At 41.0% G+C, this 19249-nt stretch overlaps 2 protein-coding genes across 5 annotated transcripts; one reads left to right on the top strand and one right to left on the bottom strand.

The window, feature by feature from the left end:
- The first annotated feature begins 2862 nt into the window (after window positions 1-2862).
- On the top strand, window positions 2863-9696 carry si:dkey-156n14.3 (zinc finger protein ZXDC). Of its 4 annotated transcripts, none has more exons than XR_014124578.1 (9): window positions 2863-5018; window positions 5144-5296; window positions 5394-5472; window positions 5562-5692; window positions 5921-6091; window positions 6258-7048; window positions 7348-7588; window positions 7790-7891; window positions 8497-8531. XR_014124578.1 is itself a non-coding variant. In XM_027016757.3 (9 exons), the coding sequence occupies exons 1-9, from the start codon at window positions 2966-2968 to the stop codon at window positions 8581-8583; spliced, it is 3816 nt and encodes a 1271-aa protein (XP_026872558.2). In that variant the 5' UTR covers window positions 2869-2965; the 3' UTR covers window positions 8584-9696. The 4 variants fall into 4 exon arrangements, 2 of the variants coding, with proteins under 2 accessions (XP_081574057.1, XP_026872558.2); XR_014124577.1 differs by having other exon boundaries at window positions 2868-5018; window positions 7340-7588; window positions 7790-8167; window positions 8497-9696; XM_027016757.3 differs by having other exon boundaries at window positions 2869-5018; window positions 7340-7588; window positions 8497-9696.
- A 6-nt stretch (window positions 9697-9702) lies between these two features.
- On the bottom strand, window positions 9703-17547 carry cfap100 (cilia and flagella associated protein 100). The gene is made up of 15 exons (XM_027016758.3): window positions 17456-17547; window positions 17168-17237; window positions 16899-16999; window positions 15933-16116; window positions 15664-15731; window positions 15302-15465; window positions 14479-14559; window positions 13971-14173; window positions 13194-13299; window positions 13054-13090; window positions 12509-12663; window positions 12063-12195; window positions 11350-11552; window positions 11135-11228; window positions 9703-10871 (listed from the first exon to the last, which is right to left on the bottom strand). The coding sequence occupies exons 2-15, from the start codon at window positions 17193-17195 to the stop codon at window positions 10758-10760; spliced, it is 1671 nt and encodes a 556-aa protein (XP_026872559.2). The 5' UTR covers window positions 17196-17237; window positions 17456-17547; the 3' UTR covers window positions 9703-10757.
- Between the last annotated feature and the right edge of the window lie 1702 nt (window positions 17548-19249).

The raw sequence follows: 19249 nt of genomic DNA, 5'->3' as shown, positions 1-19249 counted from the left end.
GCGCGCGCGCGCGCGTGTGTGTGTGTCTGTCTGTCTGTTTGTCTGTCTGTCTGTCTGTCTGTCTGAATAGCGTAGACTGAGTTTGTAGCTATTCTATTTTACATGCTACAATTTATAATATTGCATGACATTAACAGGAGACCATTCAGTGCTGGTTATAGTTATCATTTCAGTCTGGCACAAATGTTTATATATCAATAACTAGCAAACTATTGTTTTCTAGAACAGTAGATTGTTCAAATAGATTTTAGTCCATGATCTTTGTTGTGTACAGTATATTCTGTGAAACTGCAGAATATTTGAGAATATGGCAGAAAATACAATGTAGCTTGCTAAAAATAGACATATTTCTATGGGTGTTTTAGATCACAAATGAAATGTTTGGTGTTTCATTTGTGAGAGTATAGCTTTAGCATGCAGCATAGCGAACGCTGCTGACAAATGCAGAGTAGAAATCTTCACTTGTATGCCACATATTTTTACATTTTGCATGGCTGTCGAAACGTGTGTTCAAATATGTGGGACACCGTATGCCTAGTTATTGCTCATCTTGTGAACCCTGTCAGGACATATAATAAGCACAGCACTGCACTCCTAAATGTGATGCTGTATAGGAACAGCTTTTTAATTTTTTTCTTGCTTCCACATCATCTTCTTTTGTTACTGAACATGTTTTGTTCTGCAGTGTTCCAACCATGTCACAGTGAAACACAGTTATCATAAAGGCAGCATAAACAGCATAAGACAGCGTAAACAGTTCAATGTTTAAAGTTCAATATTGTCATTTTTGCACTTTAGCTATCAGTTTGATACAGTTTGCTTAATAATAATGAATATAATGTGTCTTAATTAAGAAATTAAACTTTGTTCAACTACTACAGTGACAGTCAACATCATACTAATGGCTTCTTTCTATGTGCCAAATTTTTGTTACAATTTATGTCTCGGCTATGTAGCCTAAATAACACCACCAAAGATAAAGCTACAACCCTGTATTTTCACTCTGCTGTGTAGGCCTAATTGTGCTGTGTGTAGTGTTTGCTTTTGGGGAATAAAAGATCTATTATTTCTTCTGCTAAATACATGTACACAAAATAATTTGGCTGCAATTGTACTGTTTTTCTTCTGTAGATTAAAAACAATTCAATGGATGGGACTGGTACTGGGTTAAAGGGCTGCATAAAATGGTGTTCAAATGTACGTTTACGGCATTTAGCTGACACTTTTATCCAAAGCAACTTACAATTATGACTGAATACAACTTGAGCAACTGAGGGTTAAGGGCCTTGCTCAGGGGCCCAACAGTGGTGGGGCTTGAACCAGCAACCTTCCGATTACAGGTCAAGTTGCTATTTGCTTTAAAGCATGTACTAGTTTTTGGATGGTTTCTTAAAATACAGATTATAAGTGCTACATATTTATTTCCACTACCTTTCTTGTGCTTCACTCTATGGGGCCCCTCTGGTCACACCCTTTCTTTAATTATGTAGCTTTGACTTAGAACTCCCTGAGAACTAGGGCTTACTCAATGTCCTCGATGTCCAGTGATCCTAACTTAGAAACAGGGAATGCCAAAAGAAATATGGAATGTTAAAGAAATGACAGCAATCAAATATATTTTACTTCTAATTCAGCATAGAATAGTTGCTATTACACCTTTTATTCCATAATGTATTCCCTAGTAATTGAGTATGCAGTAATAAATGCTGAAAACCTAGTAAAATGCTGTATTGTTTGCATTTTACAAGCACTTAATATTAGTGTAAAATTTGCCACTTGCCTTTCCAAATTTATGCTGCTTTTGTCTTTTTAATGGTGTAAAAAGCATCATTTTAGGGTAATGAGCTTCACCTGCCTCTTTTGACAGCTAATAAATATGAAACATTATTCAGCTATTTAGTATTCAACAAGATTAAACCAGACCAATTCACCCCAGACTTAGGGCATTTTCACACTTTCAAGTGGTTTCAGACCACTGAGTCATGGTTTCTTTATATGTTTATGTGCAAATGTCAAATGAACTCGCACTCCTCCAAATGGACCTCAAAACAAATCAAATTTAGGTCACCTCCCCCAAATTTAGGTCACCTCAGTATGCTTCATTTGTGCTTCATATTACGGTCCACTTCATTTGTGCATTGGGGAAAAGGGGGCACCAGCCTGCCTCTGAGTCCTCTCTAAAGTTCATTTCACACTGTGAACATAAAAAAACTTAATTAAATTAATTCAAGCTGGTTCCCTTTCTCATTTACTTTTCATTTAAATATAACTATATGTGAAAACATCTTTAATTTGTATGCTTAATTTATAGGTTATTATTATTATTATTATTATTATTATTATTTATAATTATTAATTATTTAAATTAAATAATTTAAATTATGGCCAAGACTTCCCAGGCGTCACCAGGTCATGGCTATTTATCAAGAACCGATCACACATATTAATAATGGCTGCACATTATAAATAAACTTCCATAGGAACTTCCATTTCTGAACAGCATTCAGTTTGTAGTCATTTGACAAAAATGCAGATTAAAACAAAGTATAGCCTATTCTCTGGAAATTTATATTAAAAATATTGCATTATAACGACGTGAACATAAACATAGAGATATTTTAAATATACAATGCATGTATACTGTACGTTCCGGGTGATCGTGATAAGTCACCTTTAACAGTCCGCAAAAGAAATTGTCCTAAAGCGACATCTAGTGGCTCGGGTGAGTATTTTCTAATACATTAAATATTCAAAGTTTTGCCAAACATTGTTTTGGCCGACTATAATTGAACCATGGGACGAATGCACAATGCAGCGAAGTTGTTCAACATTTTGTATGAACTCTAATATTTACTCCATTCCACGCTCAATTCTCTCCAGTTCCGGAATCGGAGTACTGGTTCGCCATAAAGTGTGTAGTGGCTTCGAAAGATCTTATTACTCGTTTGTGTAGGGCGGGCCTTTTATGAGCTGCTGCTACAGGGATACCAAGATGGAAATCCAGGGGCTTGCTGATGCCCAAAACACTCACTACCAACATGGCGCCCCGCGTAAGTCTGCTTTGTCTCCGTTGGGAACAACGACAGAAACTATTTCTAGCTCGATTTTAAAGGAAAATGACAACGCGGATCATTCAGAATCGCACGTTTTGCAAAGCGACAACAACAACAACCGGCCTAGGTCCTCTCTACTTCGCCTGCTGGCAGAAAATGGCAGTGGTTCGTGTCTGTCTCTTTGCCACAAACAGAACGAAAGGCACAGTACGCTGTCACAAAAGGTTCAAGTGGCGAATGTTGAACTTTGTAACTTGAATACGTTGAAGGAGAAAGACTATTTGGAACTGAGCCCGGAGTTTGTAAGGGGTGAGCTAAAATACACCGAGGAAAATGAAGACAGCGTGTTGCAAATGGCGCTGCCCCTTTTCGACGGGGAAGACGGATATGCGGAACATTCAGAGCAACGGCAGTTGTTGGCTGAGGACTTACGGCAACGGCACCAAGACAGTCCCTCCCTGCCGGTGGTGAGAGCGTCGTGCTCAAATGCCAGTGATGGCACGATCGGGCCGTCCATTGGCAAAAACTCGGAGGAATTTTACGTCGTTCTTAACATAGTGCAAGAAAATGGCCTCGGTGACAACAAAGAACGACAAACACGCCAGTCTGAAGAAGGCGAGAAAGTGAACGGTAAGAAAGCAGATTCGGCTAGATCAACGTATGGGCCAGTGGATGTCCAGCACAGAAATTTGACAATCAAAGCCAAATCTTCATCTGTTTGTAGTTTTGGTCATGTCGGTGTCAGTTCCGATCTAACGGGTGAAACTGGAACTGTAGTCAGCGGGAGACAAAGGGTATGTTTTGAGGCCGAGAATGGCAGCATTGTGTTATCGGACGCCAGTGTTGAGAGCGGACATGATGGTAATCAGAAGATGTCTGATGTAATGATGGCCTGCAATAATCTAGTATCGATGGAACAGGCCTCTCGCGAATTGAACGAATGTGACTCTAAGGACGGTACAGCTGTGTTGCCAGAGAGTACAGATACTCCTGAAACTACTGATATGACGGAGGCTAATAACAGTACAGAGTACATCACGGACTACGTGAATCTCGGGACAAACAACGACAGCGTTCCTGATGGGACGTCTGAAACTGCCCACGAAACCTTCTCTGGCACTATTATGATCAATAACCAAAGCATTATCGTGACTATCGAGAATGGAGTTTTGACTCTGGCTGCACCGCCGGAGGGCTATTCCTATAAAGAGGACGGATTGGTAAGTCTGAAAGAACACTTGGGTATGAAAGACCATGAAGACATAGTTCTTCTCAACTATGATAGTGGAACCAAATCTATTGGGAAGATAAGCAATGTTGCGGGGAGCACACAAGACGAGCCGAGTGCCGAGCCGGCAGTTAGCGACTCGGAGCTCACCCTAGCTGACGAATGTTCACTGTCAGAACTTGGAGCCACTCTGGACTCGTGTCCAGCAGTCAAACAAGAGGACGGAACCTTGAGTGCTATGGATGCGAACTCCATAGGACCAAATTCAAAAGGCACACCTATTGAATGTGAGGACGAGCTTCAGCCCATGAGCCTTGTTGGTACAACAGGCTTGGCTAAGAAGGGTGCCTTAGTGACCTACCGCTGCCCTCATCCTGGCTGCTCAAACACTTTCGACAGCCGACAGAAGCTCAAAATGCACCTTGTGTTTCACACAGAAGATCAGCGGCCCTTCAAATGCACAATGGAAGGCTGCGGTTGGTCCTTCACAACGTCGTACAAGCTAAAACGACATCTGCAGTCCCACAATAAGGTCCGACCGTACAGGTGTGAATGGGAGAACTGCGGCCGGCGTTTCACCACCATCTACAACCTAAAAGCTCACGTCAAAGCACATGATCAGGAGGATGCTTTCGTGTGTGAAATCTGCAGTGAGAGGTTTCGCAGTGCCACACGACTCGCCAATCATCAGAGAACGCATTTTGAACCCGAAAGGCCACACAAGTGCGAATTCCCGGGTGAGGATGGTACATCTGCTTGATTTCTCATGGTCACGTTTGAACTGGCTGATGTTCAAGCCTTATATGTCTGTTGTTTGTATTTGTGTGTGTGTGTGTGTGTGTGTGTGTGTGGTGCTTTCCAGGATGTGAGAAAGCCTTCATCACCTTCAGTGCCCTGTTCTCCCACAACAGAACACACTTCAGAGAGACCGGCCAATTCACCTGTACCTACCCAGGTTGCGACAAGCGCTATGATAAGGCATGCCGCCTCAAAATCCATCTCCGCAGTCACACAGGTGCCAGCACACATGCCCCTGCAATAAACATGCACATGCCAGAACCCTTTACTCTTACACTGAGGGCCCTTTGTTTGTTTCTGCCCGTGTCCTGCAGGTGAAAGGCCGTTTGTTTGTGACTCTGAGTCCTGTGGATGGACTTTTACTAGCATGTCAAAACTGCTGCGACACAAAAGGTTTGTCAGCGTACAGGCATGCGTTTGTTGTCTCGTCTTCATCAACTCCCCTTTTCACACCTGTCTTGCTGCAACTGCCCCGCCTACAGGAAACATGAGGACGATCGGCGGTTCACGTGTCCAGAGGAGGGATGTGGGAAGTCCTTCACCCGTGCCGAACACCTGAAGGGCCACAGCATCACCCACCTGGGCACCAAGCCCTTCGAGTGCCCTGTAGCAGGTTGGCATTGTCAAGTGTCCTCGTTGGTCTGCTTACATGTGATAACACAGACATTTTGCTTCACTTATTGGTCAGACACATCATAAATATGCATTTATGGCAGACAGTTTGGGTAGTGTGTTTAGCAGCGTTGAAGTTGCCTTAGATCATATTCACCCATGTGTGAAATGTAAAGTAAAAGGGTGATTTAGGTCATTTTTGTGTGTTCGTATGCATTTTTGTTTGCAGGCTGCAGTGCTAAGTTCTCAGCACGTAGTAGTTTGTACATCCACTCTAAGAAACACCGCCAGGATGGGTTGTGTCTGAGGAGCAGATGTCCTGTGGCAGGATGCACCAAGCACTTCTCATCTCGCAGTAGTCTCAAAAGTCATATGCTGAAACATCACAACCTCAGCCCAGGTACACACACCCACCAACCTCCATACTGAACACTTAGGACCACAAATGCTTATGTGCATGCTTTTGAGACAGACATTTATTTGCAGTTACACTTCCACAGAAGCAGCTTACACAGCGCTTCTCCATATTCAGTAACGTCCACATCCCTGTTTCATTTCTTCTCCAGATGTGTTGAATCAGCTGGAGAGCACGGCCTCTCTGACACCCAGCTGCGAGCTCACCAGCGCCGCACAGAGCGCCACCGCGCCTGCCTCTGTGGGGACAGAGCTCAGCAGCCTGGACCTTTCCTCCCTGTTCTCCAGCGTGCCCCAGGGGGCCCCGCCGCCGCCCACCGGCCCCGCTGCCCACCCCGGCCCTGCCCCCTTCACCATGGACATGTCGCTCGTCAGCAGTGGCATCCTCACCATAGATCCGGCGTCGGTTGGCCCGCCTCTGGGAGGAGCCAAAGGTGTGGACCCTCTCATCTTGGCGGCGGGGGCGGACATGGGTGCGCATGTGCTGGACGCCGCCCTGGGACCTGGCGGAGGGGGCGGAGTCCTGCAGCAGGCCACGCTGCAATTGGATGACGTGCAGACGGTGAATCCTGAGGCGCTGGGAGCACTCACCGCCCTGGCCATCCAGAGCACGCCGTCAACAGAGCAGCTCCAGGCGCTCAGCTCATCCAGCACCCTGACCGCGGAGTCTCCCTCCTCCTCTCTGTCAGCCTCCCTCGTGCCCTCACTCACCTCCTCCGCCCTGGGCGCCGGAGCCCCTGTGCCGGAGCTGCTGTCTCCCCAGCCGAAGGCAGACATCAGGACCGGTGAGGCAGCTGTAGGACCCTTGCTGAGTGGAGTAGAAGTCCTGACCCAACAGGAGAACAGCAAAGGCATGGGCCAGTTTGTGTTCCCTGGCCACAGCACCTCCTACACTGGGCAGAAAGAGGCAGAGCTGCCCTCAGGCACTCCTTGTCCCTTTATGGTGAGTGTGGAGGATACAAATTTGTATTAGTCACCTGCCTTCTGTCACAAGAATTACACTTCGGTGACATACGAAGAACATTAACACAGAAAATTGTTCATTAAATAACCAATAAGCATTTTATATGTTGAGTTAAATTTTTATGATGCCTTCAAAATACAGTATAACAGAAATCAAACTCCCCTCAACGTTTAGCTCAAGTTCAGGCTCAGTGTTTTGCTGTAATGGTGAATAAGTGCGTCTCGGTGGTGCTGAAGAATAATGTTGTTTCTTTTTCTCTTGTCCCTGGAGGAGAGCAGTGGCTCTGCGCGTACAGACTACAGAGCCATCCAGCTGGCAAAGCGGAGAAAGCAGAAAGGCCCAGCCGCCGGTGCCATCACCTCTGGGGGGACCCAGAGGAAGACCAAGGGTCTGAAGGGCCCCACTGCACCAGGGACTTTGGCTGGTCGCTTCGGAGAAGGAACTGCATCTACCACAGGGGGACTCACTATCCGAGACCCAGTTACTGGAGCCCAGTACGTTCAGATTCAGCTTCTGCAGGTGAGTGAAGATGGAAATGTGTTTTGTTTTTGTTTTTTTAATAACTACGACACGCTCTGAGTCAGTATAGTATTCTCATTTGTGTGTGTATGCTGCACGTGTCTGTGTCTGCTGTGTTTCTGCTCAGGAATGGTGATTCCATTCTTTAACAGCACAGTAATTACTGTACAGCATATGGAAATTTGATTTTATTTTTTTCAGGATGACCCTGCTTCTGATGGAGACTTGGCTTTTCAGCTCAGCTCCCAGACCTCCAGTTCTCACTCCCAGCTAACGGTTGATCTGCCTGTCAACATTCTACAGGTTAAACCACTGCACTTGCATTCATTAACTTCGGATGATAAAATGACTCATATGTTGCTGAAGGAATATTAGGTCTGATTGGTTAGCAGACCATTTGCAGCACAGCCTGGACACTGACGCAGCAGTGGTCAGTGGTGTGGCAAGAGGTTTTGCATGTTGGTGTCAATACGGGGTTGAGTATGGTTAACCATCCAGAAACCGTCAGCAGAAAGTGACCACTGACAGTGAGTATGAAGAGAGCCATAGGTGGGCTTGGAACAACTGTACCGCTTAAAGGTGGGATTGCAATTATTGTGGTTTGACAACCCATCTTATAACATTTTAAGTATTTTAGTTTACAGTATTGGTATACATCTAACTAAGCTCAATATTTCATATAATGTGTAATTACTTTTTTAAATGTTGCTTTATCTATTCTAAGCAATGAGTCTGGTTAGAAATTCCATTCTTTAACAGCTTTCTAAATACTGTGCAGCTTAGTTTAGCCTTCCCTGTTTTATGCAACACATGGAACTTAGCTTTTGCCCAGGGTAATGTAACAATTTTTGTAGCGTGTCTTGTCAGTAGACGGTTCTGCACTGACTTGCGTGTATGTTTCTGATCAGGAGCCTTCAGCCATGACTGAAGATGACAACGGATCCGATAACTCCCAGTTTACTGGCAGCACGATCAACCTGCAGGACCTGGAGTGACTATGCACCAGAGCACCAGCAGGAGACCCTGAGGGCCACACTCATAGTCCTGTCCCTCTCTCTGCCTGTCACACTCTGCCTTTCCGTCTCCTCAAGACATGAAGGAATCTGTTTTGAAGGCATCTCCTCTCTGTGGTGCAATTTTAAAGACTCCACTAATGGAGAATGAAGGGCGAGGCCTTGTCTCTGGGCAGTTTTTAGGAGCTGTTTCTGATCATTGTAGGCCAGTTTGTTTTAGAATTCCTGTTTTTGTATTTATGTTGGAATAATGCAACATAGTTTCCCCTCATCCATTACCACACAACCAGAAGCAAAATACCTTTAACATTTACTTTTTTGAAAATATGTGCTGGTGATATAGCACAATAGTGATTTAGGCACAGACCCAGTATCATGTACTGGTAGAGGTGGAATGCTATGATTGCTAGGAGAAATTCCATATTTTACCTCTCCCTATCTACAGTTCCACTATCACATACTGTTAATGGAATACTGTTGGGTTCAGTTTTATTGGGTGTTAAGCTGTCATAAATTTGTTACAAGAATTCATTGTAACAGTTTGTTATACAGTGCTTAATAGACTACATCCTTTCTTGCTGTGTTTATATGAGACATGGTAATGTTAACAAAACTGCAATGCCTAGTAGGCTTCACATGAATTAGGAATCAAACCTCTTAAAACTGCATATGCCTCTTACCCTATAGTTGTGTAACACTGGGATCTGAGGTGGTTACTAGTTTGTGGAACAGCTTACTTAAGGAAGAAAATGAAGATTTTCAAGCTACTTCTCAGTAGCTGTTTTGACAGGGACATTGTTTCTCAATCTTGAGCTTATGAATTTTTTCTGAAAAGGCATCATCCACAACCATGGAAGAAGTGCTTTCTTACACTTTTTCTGTTATAATTTTCTTTATATTTTTATGGCTTTTGTGTGGTATGTAAAACAAAGATAAAGTTGTTCACATTCTATGTTTATGTATGAAAGTAATATTAAATGCTACTTTTTTATAAAATGCGTACATTTGTAACTTATGAATTTCTGAACATTTGAGATTGTTATAATTATTGGTTCTTGGTGTGAGTGTAAATAAACCTGGCTACCTGTCTTCTAACATGGAATTTCTTCAGTCTTCCTAGGACTTTGCTAAACTTCATTATTATTTTTACATATAAAAAGTAAACTAGCTATTTTTAAAGGTGTTCCCTTTAAATTGGTTCTTATGAAGAAATAAAATTGTGTAGTTGTACATGACAAATTTCATTACGTTACATATTTTCTGCTACTGTCGGGTATGGTTGACTCAGATAGGTTTGGCGTTTTTGTACTGTGATTTTGAGAATTTTGTAAAGAAAATCAGATTAAATGCTAGTATCTAAGTCAGTATATAATAGCCTTATAAAATTGCTAGAATGCCATTCCTTACATCTATTACTCCATGCAGTGCCCTTTCTTCATATATACAAACTACACCTCATTTGCCAAGGCTGTCATCCATGGCAATAGTGATGTCATATTAAAACATATAAATATGTCTATTGTACGTTTCTAAATATCACAGTGTTCCTAAATAAGCCTAAAGAATTTGTGATGCACTTGCAATATGGATGACTTTAAAAAAACCATCTGTAAACAATACGAAGTTAGTAGCAGTAGGGGGTGTGGCTTCATAGCACCATTACCCTTGAAGGCTGAGTAACAGCATGCTGAATGTGAGATAGCAATAGAGAAGGCAGCTAATAGCAGGTTAGTCTGAAAAGGGTCAGTGCACCCTATGTAGTGTACAGGTAATGAAATACAGATTTCTATACTTCTACAGTGTAATATAAAATGCCTGTTATGTTTCTGTAATGCGTTTAGGGGTGCATGGCAAAGTTTATCTTAGGTAAATGATGAAGATAAATTGTGTAGGATGGGGACCCCTATGTCAATGTTTGCATAGGGCCCTGAGAAGGTCAGAACCAGCACTGGCTCCGCACACATTTCAAATAAATTACTTCAAACTCATGGCTATTGGCATTCATGCCTTGTTAGCAGCAATAACCTTTCATGGTGTTGCAATGAGTTCCATAAACCATACACAAGCTTAAGATGACTACATGTTGGTAGAGGTTAGGGGTTGAATTTTTGGTCAAACTAATTGTGAATGTACACGTGTAGGTGTGTCATGGTGCTTTAAGTGAAGAAGTAAAGATAGTCTTCCTTCTCCTTGTCTATGATGTCATCCTGCTGGTTGTTCTTGGGCTTGCGAAGAGGTGGCAGGGAGCGTGGCATCAGCTTCCTTCCCGTCTGCAGAAGGACAGAGAAAGGGAACCTTTCCAATATCTGTAAGCAGACTATACTTTCATAACTTATTAAAGACTTCTCTGTTCTTGCCCTGTTCTGTTATAATTTATATATCAGCGCACTAGAGACTGTGACTCCCAAACTGGGAGAATGGCCCCAACAGATCCCAGGAACAACAGTCGAGATCTCTGTTCAAAAGAGTGCAGTCCTGGGAACAGCTAACATACTAGGCAGAACTCTCAAGCTCATTTTCCCCTTGAACTAACCATTCTCTTGATCTCGGCCTGAGCTCTCTCCAAAGCTTTCTTCCTTCTCTGTTCCTGGTGCTGTTTCTGCAGAAAGAGCTTCTCTTCTTGTAGTCTACATGAACACACAAAGGGAGCAAGTGATTGCCAGGCTCTCAAGCAGATGTTTTCTGGGTGACAGACCAGAAGAGAGTTCCCGTTGGCAGGGAGGCATCACAGATGGTTACTGAACGGACCTGAGTTTCCTCTCCTTCTCCCTGGCTCTTACAGCCATGTTGACCTTGTCAGCAGGAATCATCTCTATGTTGTCCAGCAACATTAACAGCTTGCCCTCAATGGCCATCAGCATATGCACCGTACCCAGGTTGGCAAGCATGTCTCCTGTAAAGCTCCGATACAGCTCCTCCACCTTACGGCCCAGTATGTTCAGAGCGATGTCCTGGCAGAGAGCGAGGCACATGGGGTATGATGGAGGATAAGGAGAGTGATGTACACCAAAACCACAGCAAGAGAGGAGAGGATGCTTAAATGGAAATCAGTTTGTACAATAGAAAGGTTCAATAGAGCAAAAGAACACTTAGAACTACCTGAACTACTTGAAACCACAAGTGGCTCCCATTATAATTCTGTATATAAATGATTTCTTGACTTTTTAATATTAAAAAAGTAGATATCATACAGATACAGCTGTAAACTTATTCAAGTTCCATTTTTTAAAAAGATCTAGAGAAGAAAAAAATGTGTAAATGACTGCTAGTGGGAGTTACATCTTTACAGAGGCTCAGTTCATGGTGATGTGGTTATTTTCACTTTGGATTTGTATATGTACATTTAAACATAAAAATTTATTTCTCTGTGAAGCCTAAGAAGGGTCTGTGAAGTAATCACTTGGTTATATATTTAATGAGCATTTTAAAAGATGTGAACATATTCAACAACACAGTCTTACCTCTTTTGTTTTGTTTTGTCCAAAGTTGGCCATTTTGACTTTGACCTCTATTTCAGCAGTTCTCTCTTTCTCTTCCTTAATGGTCTTCATTATAGCATCAATCTGCTGCTTACGCTGGCTTATCTCATGTTCCCTACAGGCACACATAAATTTACACAGAATACTGAGGGTCAAATGCATATTGTGAGGTTCTCCTCACAATGTACCTGTGCTGCATGGTTTACTATTCCTTCCGCTCCAACACAGCCATTGTAAACTCACAATGGGCTTTGTTTATTAGCTGATGAGTTAGGTGTGTTGGGAAAATGCAAAACACTGCAATGTGCAGTGCAGGGCAAGATTAAACTACCACAATCAACCACAAACCACAACCACAAACAATATTATACCGTAAAATTACAAATAATATATCCATAATGAATTATATAAGTTCTTTGTGAGCTTACATGTTGTTCTCAGTTTGTTCCACGGTCCGTGTGAGCTCCTCGAGGCTCTCCTCAATCTCCTTCACGTTCTCGAGCAGAGAGAGGTTCTGTTCCCTCAGCTCCTTCTGAATGTGCAGCAGCTGTTGGGGCTCAGTGAAGTAGAGTTCTGGCTCTTCCTGCAGGGAGTGCAAAACGTGAAAAAAGAAAAACCGGCATAAAGGATCAGAAGGCGATATAATAGTAGTTTTCCTGAAGAAAAACAGGAATGGTGATGAATCGTGAGGTTTGATAGCTACGTGTATTGGTGCATTTTCAGTAGAAAACGAAAGGCAATATTCATAATATACCCAGAGAGTAAAACTAACGTAAAAGTGTAAAAGGTAGTTCTCTTTTTGTTACTCGTGCTCCTGTTTATCGTTTCAGATCAGTTGAAGGGCTACCCTGCATACTCATTTCTACAAAATGCTCATTTTAAGTTTCATTGTCAAATTGGATAAAATGGAACTTCCCTTTCAGCATGTGCCTATAATAGATTAGCAATCGATCTGGATTTGATTCAAACTGACCTCAGAGTCAGAGCTGTCTGTTTCAAACGGAGAACTCCTACAATTAACCAAAGAAACAGATAAGAGACCTTAGTGAAATGTGTATACAGTGCATCACATGTGAATGAACACAAGTGTCTTGGAGTGTGTGCTATACACACATTTTTGAGGAATTCTGAAGAGTTGACTTCACACTGTGTCTGGATGGAGCCCTGGCCTCACGAAGTGGTAGCAGCTCTCGAGACCCAGTCGAGCTTTTTTCTCTGCCTACGTTTAAGCATGAGATTCAGGTGTGGAAATAGAGCAGGTCAGGTGTGGCTATTTGAAGATGTTACATCTAACTAATCACCATATCCCATGTCTTGACATCAACCATAGCATTTCAGTCATAATGATAATTAAATGCCCACCATCTAATTTATCTGCCACTTTTATCCAAAGCAATTTGCAATTATGACTGAATACAACTTGAGCAACTAAGGGTTAAGGGCCTTTGCTCAGGGGCCCCAACAGCAGCAACCTAGTAGTGGTGGGACTTGAACCAGCAACCTTGCACTTACAAGTCAACTACCTTAACCACTGAGCTACCACTGATTATTACCACAGTAATGATCTGCATACCTTTTACTCAGCAGAAGGCTACAACATACATATGAGCACTAACAAATCACAAGATTTGTTGTGGGTTATAAGCACCTTATCCGGTTCCTAAGCTAAAAGGTTCCTGGTGAGCTTTGTTAGGTCCCTTTATTCAAAACATTGAATAAAGATCTAAAACCTGAAAATAAGGTCAAAATGCATCACAACACATTATCTCATGTATTTTTAAAATGTCATAAAGCTTTTGGCTATCACCATGTGAAGTAATGTGATCACCATGATATCTGTGTGTCATTATACCGCCCTTGTCTGATGAATTTTCTACAGTGACCACGTACGTATGTCCGGCAGGGAGGTCTTCTTCCCTGTCTTTGTCTCACTGCTCTTCCCTTCACTCTCTTTCTCGCTAACGGAAGAGGCTGAGTTAGAGCCTCTCTTTTTTGCTCTCTGAATTTCCTGCCACTCAGGAGGAGAAAGCTTAAACAGGACGTCCTTATAGTGTTTGTACTCTTGCAGTATTTCCTCATATTGAGCGATGTCACTGGAAGAGGGAAGAATGAACAAACGAATGAATGAATGAATGATAAGAGTATGAAATGAAGAAACATTTTCCCCCACAATGCTAATGGTATTAATAAAGAGACTAGCACATTCTCATACTTGCTTCCACTATTTTTATTTGCTGGCAATATCTTTGCATGAAATATTCCTAGTCAAAAGCAATGTGCTAAAATTACTAAAATTTGCAATACCTATATTTCATATTTATTTGAGATATTCACTTAATTCCATATAATAACCTCTGAGCAGCTTCTTTTAAGTGTATGTCTGAAGTGAAGTAGCTACCTCTTAATGGCCATTATCTTGGCAGTGATCCTCCTGATTTCATCTAGTTTCTCCATCTTGGCATTGCTCTCCTGCTCTGCACTAAGTATATATTCACACACACACAAACACAAAGTCACATACATGTATTAGGACAGAGTTTCAGGTAAATTGTATCTGCAGTCATGTACCTTTCACATAAATATCCCAATTACCCTTTATATATATAAGAGCAGTAAAGGTATCACCATAGAGGTTAGTATTGGTGGTGTCATTATTTACTGTCAAAACATCGGTGATGTCTAGCTTTTCAAAAAAACATTTTCATTGTCAGTTTATTGTTTAGTTCTTAGCATTGTCTCTTCAACAGCAACAAAACTTAAGTTCTTATAAGTACCTTACGAATAATAACATACTCTATGCATTGTATAGCCCTGTGTGATTGTATATTGTTGTGTAATGTGAGCACTAATTAGCACTTAATCATTTCAGGTGTTTAAAATATCCTTGGGCAAAATATAGTTAATACTTAATTTTAATAATAATTTAGGAACAGAAAACCAAAATAATGATATAGACTTATCCTTCTCTTTATATTGGGGGAGTATGTGTGTTGTAGCACATACTCCAAATATTAGTAAATAGCTGTTTTATGTTAACAAAACCTTTGCAGGTTTTTATATTACCTAACTAAAACACTGAAATTAAAAATATTTCAAAATAAGGCAAGGTGTTCCTAGACTTTTGACAGAAAAGGTACATTTTAGGATATATATATATATGTGTGTGTGTGTGTGTGTGTGTGTGTGTGTGTGTGTTTGCAAGAAGCTATCAGTTTTGTTACAGTTCTATGGCCTCCATGGCATTTGTATGGCTTTCTAGGAGAAACGCTTCAAACAAGATGTTGTCCTCCTCTAGGTGTTTTTCAGCTCTTGCCAACTCCTCCTTTTCACGATCTGACACCTCCTTTAGCTGCTGGATCTGTTCTCTCTTTATTGCCAGAGTGTGCTAAGAGAGAGAGATGCGAGAGGAGGAGTATGTGGGGTGGGGGGGGGGTGGTATAAAATAAAGAGTGATGTTTTATGTAATAGGGAAACAAAGAACAGAAATATTAGGAAACATGCTGAATATAGAAAAACCCAGAATGAGCAAAGCAACCGCGGCAGGCAGTTGACCACAAATACAAGGCATGAAACGTCATCTTACCTCCAGGTAGAACAACTCTCGCTTCCCATTAATGAACTCACGTACGGTATCTTTTCCAATGTTATGATCTAAAGCAGAATAGCAATCTCTCACTAGAAATAAATGACATCTTAATGCACAATGCAGCAGTTCTGATTGGCACAGGTGCCAAGCAAGTTCATATGCAAACCAAATGTTTTGGTTTCATGTTTTTTTGCAGTGAAGTGAATTGCAGCTAAGGAAGTGGGCAGTATGTGAGTCTATTCCTTTTGCACACATTCATGTCTCACTTCTCATGACAAATTTGCATGCAGGTGTGTCTTGGAGAAGCTGGGCAGTGGTGCGTGGGTGGGTTGGAGCATGGTCTTTTTCTTCCTCCAGGTCCTCTCTTAGAGTCTTCCTCAATTCTGACTGCCTGGCCCTCATTCTGCCTTTGTAGGTCATCTTCTCATGGACAGGAAGTTGCAGTTCTCTCTGGTATTACCACAAACACAAGGGGCATCATAATAATATGTGTGTGTGGGGGGGATGTACACATGTGTTTATGTCTGTGCGTGCACATGAGCATGTGTGTTTGAGTAGTGCACGTGTAGACATGATTTCTCATTTGATACAACCCATAAATTCTATGTAGGTTAAAAGAGGATTTTGTTTCGAACAAACTGAAGGTACAATCATACATTACTAATAGGTAAAATAAAAAAATAAATAAATAAATTTATATATATATATATATATATATATGTGTGTGTGTGTGTGTGTGTGTGTGTGTGTGTGTGTGTGTGTGTGTGTGTGTGTGTGTGTGTGTGATCGAGTGACATAACTGTGAAATGTATAAATTATGCTTTGCTCTAATATTTTGCATGTAATTAACTTTTATAGCACCTTGTCTAAATTAAACACTACTAGCTGCAGGTAATTACAACACTGATTAACTTGTTCACTGAGATACAGTAACAAGCATTGCAATAGTGACTTAGTTTTTGTTATTAATATGATGTACAATAGACCATTACACGTGTGATTTAAAAAAAAAAAGTCAATCAAAGGCCAAGGGAGATTTTAAGCAGCCTGCTAAGCTTATGTAATATGGGCAAGGCCGAACACACGCTTCATGCCTGGCTTGAGTGAACAGAACTCTAGCTATTATGCTAAACCTTCACTGACTATTTTGTTAGAAACCAATTTACCCATGAACATGATGTGGGTCAGCAAACAATAATGAGTGTTGACTGGTTACCTATAAGGGCACTTACTGTTTTTTTCTGAGCTTTCTCTGTGTTTCTGATGAGAAACATGTTGTCTTTGGGGATCACGAAAGGGTTCTGTTGTGTCCTGACCCCATGAGAGCCACTTTCTACACAAACACACAAATACACACACAAAGTACATATACTCCTGTTCGCATTTAAGACTGGATCACAACTTCTCCCAAATGCATAAATGAATTAATTTAATTTCGTAATTTTAATGTCTTAATTTTTACAGTAATGGACAGCCACGTGAAGAAGATGGCCACGCTTACTCTGCGTTGCAGGCACCGATAACAGCATCGTGCAAACAGCAGATTGTAGGTGGATAAAATGAGCAGGTATCTGCAAAACAAATCAAATACATTTTAAATTCGTAAAATTAATTTCATTATTCACGTTTATTTAATTAAATTATTCTGTAACTATATGAAATAACCGTATTACCTAAAAGCAATGTTTCGTTAGTTCAATGTATATCATTTAAGAATCTGTTTAATTTTGAGCTTTTAAAATCAATCCCGTTACAAGGACGGGATTACAAGCGTACTGCAAGAACTTACCTAATGTATAAACGTCCTATCCTCACTGATATGAGCGAAAGAACCGAACTTTTCGAGCGAGGTCTTTGAACTCCTCACTCGACTAATTTTCTTGGCAGTTCAAAGTTTGTGTTCTGTTACCTTGGAAACATCATTTGGCTTGTTCTGTATTTGAACAACAGGTGGCACTGCATCATAACATACATCATTCTGTCCTGTAACAGTTTAATTCATCAGTTTAATTCATCAATCGTTCTATTAATTCCAATCATTCATTGTTAATTTTTTGCTGAATTTCCTGAGTTTCCTTGTCATAAGGAGACTTTTCTTATAGCGTTTTTCTTCATAGCGTTCTTTTTCATTCCCAGTGTACAGCCACATGTGAAAGCAACAAGTTTCTCATTGCGCGCATTTAGATGCTACAACTACCTTCATTAGTTTCTTGAAACTGTAATTTTCTCGTTCTGTTCTCTTAGCCAGCAGTGAAGGTGATGTCTATGGATGATGGTTTCTCGCAGTCATAGAGTACTCAACCATATAACTGATGACAGATTGAAATGTGTGGTGGAGCATGGGTGTTGGTACAGTGCAATTAGGACATCTTGCAATATACCTACACACACTCTCTCTCTCACACACACACTCTCTCGGTCACTGTTTCCCTCACACACAAACACATTCACTTTTCTTTGAATAACTGAATGCTCTTCTTGAAGTCTTAGAGAAAATATTTTGAAATGGTGTGTCTAAATTACATGTACATATATTTATTAATAACCTCTGAGGTCTAACACATCAGTGTGAAAAAGCATGTTGTGATACTATAGAATTTAAAATAAAAATATATAACACTATATACAGATAACTATATATTGATTACAACATTAAAGAATAACCTGAAAGTCAGTGGATCTTGCCTTCATGTTTGTTTGCTGATCAGAGGATTTTACTGTGAGTTATACAGTGCATTTTAGTAGTTCTACATGCAGTGCAAGATGTATGTGATTATCTGCTCATGCATGTTCACACACACACACACAAAGTGGTGCTTTTGTGGGGTCATTCCCAGTCTCCCATAAGATGAAGAGCGATTGCTCCACTGTTAGCACTAAAAGCACTTGGCACAGATTTGTATAAAATTGCAGCAATACTGATTTACAAAGCCACCATTTCAAAATTTACAGTTCAAGGTCAAGGTTGACAGATGTCTGAAAACCAGTTTTTGTGTATGTGTAAGATGTTCAGCTAAAACTTTTATTTGCATGTGGCACTCTGCCTCAGCAAAGAATAGGTTTTTTTTTCATGAGTTCTCCAGGTTCACCCACTTCCTAGAGTTTCCTAGTGCTAGAGTTTCTTCATAAAACCCTAAAGTGCTTGCTTCATCTCTTAGATTACTCTAGAACTGATTGTATCAGCTGTTAATATTCAACATATCAAAACAAGAGACACATTTTTACATTCAGTAGGTTTTAATCTCTTTTTTTTACACTTTTACAAGTATCCTAAATTATTTAAAACCATAAACTGTCATGTAAGTCCTGCAGCCTGTGGCTCTGATCAGAAGGTAGCACATAACCCACAATACTGGGGTTACAAGGCTCTCATTCTGTGTCCAACATGCCTGGCTTCTGTGGATGTCTCTGGTCCCAAGCCTAGCTCCCAACTAAGAATTAATTAGATCTCATTCAGATGCAGTGTTATCAATGTATGACGTAAACAATTCACTCACAGCTAGGATTTCTTGTCCATCCATATTTCAGTCATTTCATAAACATTCTAGCCTTGTAGGTGGATTATTGTTATAATCTCCTGCAA

The sequence above is a fragment of the Electrophorus electricus genome, chromosome 7, assembly GCF_041902795.1.
Source record: "Electrophorus electricus isolate QZ-2024a chromosome 7, ASM4190279v1, whole genome shotgun sequence".
Taxonomy (NCBI): Eukaryota; Metazoa; Chordata; class Actinopteri; order Gymnotiformes; family Gymnotidae; genus Electrophorus; species Electrophorus electricus.
Note: the sequence above shows the minus strand (reverse complement) of the source record. Positions and strands in the feature narration are given on the sequence as shown.

Bases quoted from the DNA above. Each gene is read 5' to 3' on its own strand.
- cfap100 (XM_027016758.3), bottom strand. From the start codon at position 17,195: ATGCTGTTATCGGTGCCTGCAACGCAGA. The intron at 14,560-15,301 runs GTAACAAAACTG...ATATATACTTAG, and splicing joins GCCATGGAGGCCATAGAACT to TGCAGAGCAGGAGAGCAATG. The intron at 10,872-11,134 runs GTTAGTTCAAGG...GTCCTTCTGCAG, and splicing joins AGGCCGAGATCAAGAGAATG to ACGGGAAGGAAGCTGATGCC.
- si:dkey-156n14.3 (XM_027016757.3), top strand. From the start codon at position 2,966: ATGAGCTGCTGCTACAGGGATACCAAGATGGAAATCCAGGGGCTTGCT. The intron at 5,473-5,561 runs GTTTGTCAGCGT...CCCCGCCTACAG, and splicing joins AAACTGCTGCGACACAAAAG to GAAACATGAGGACGATCGGC. The intron at 7,892-8,496 runs GTTAAACCACTG...GTTTCTGATCAG, and splicing joins TGCCTGTCAACATTCTACAG to GAGCCTTCAGCCATGACTGA.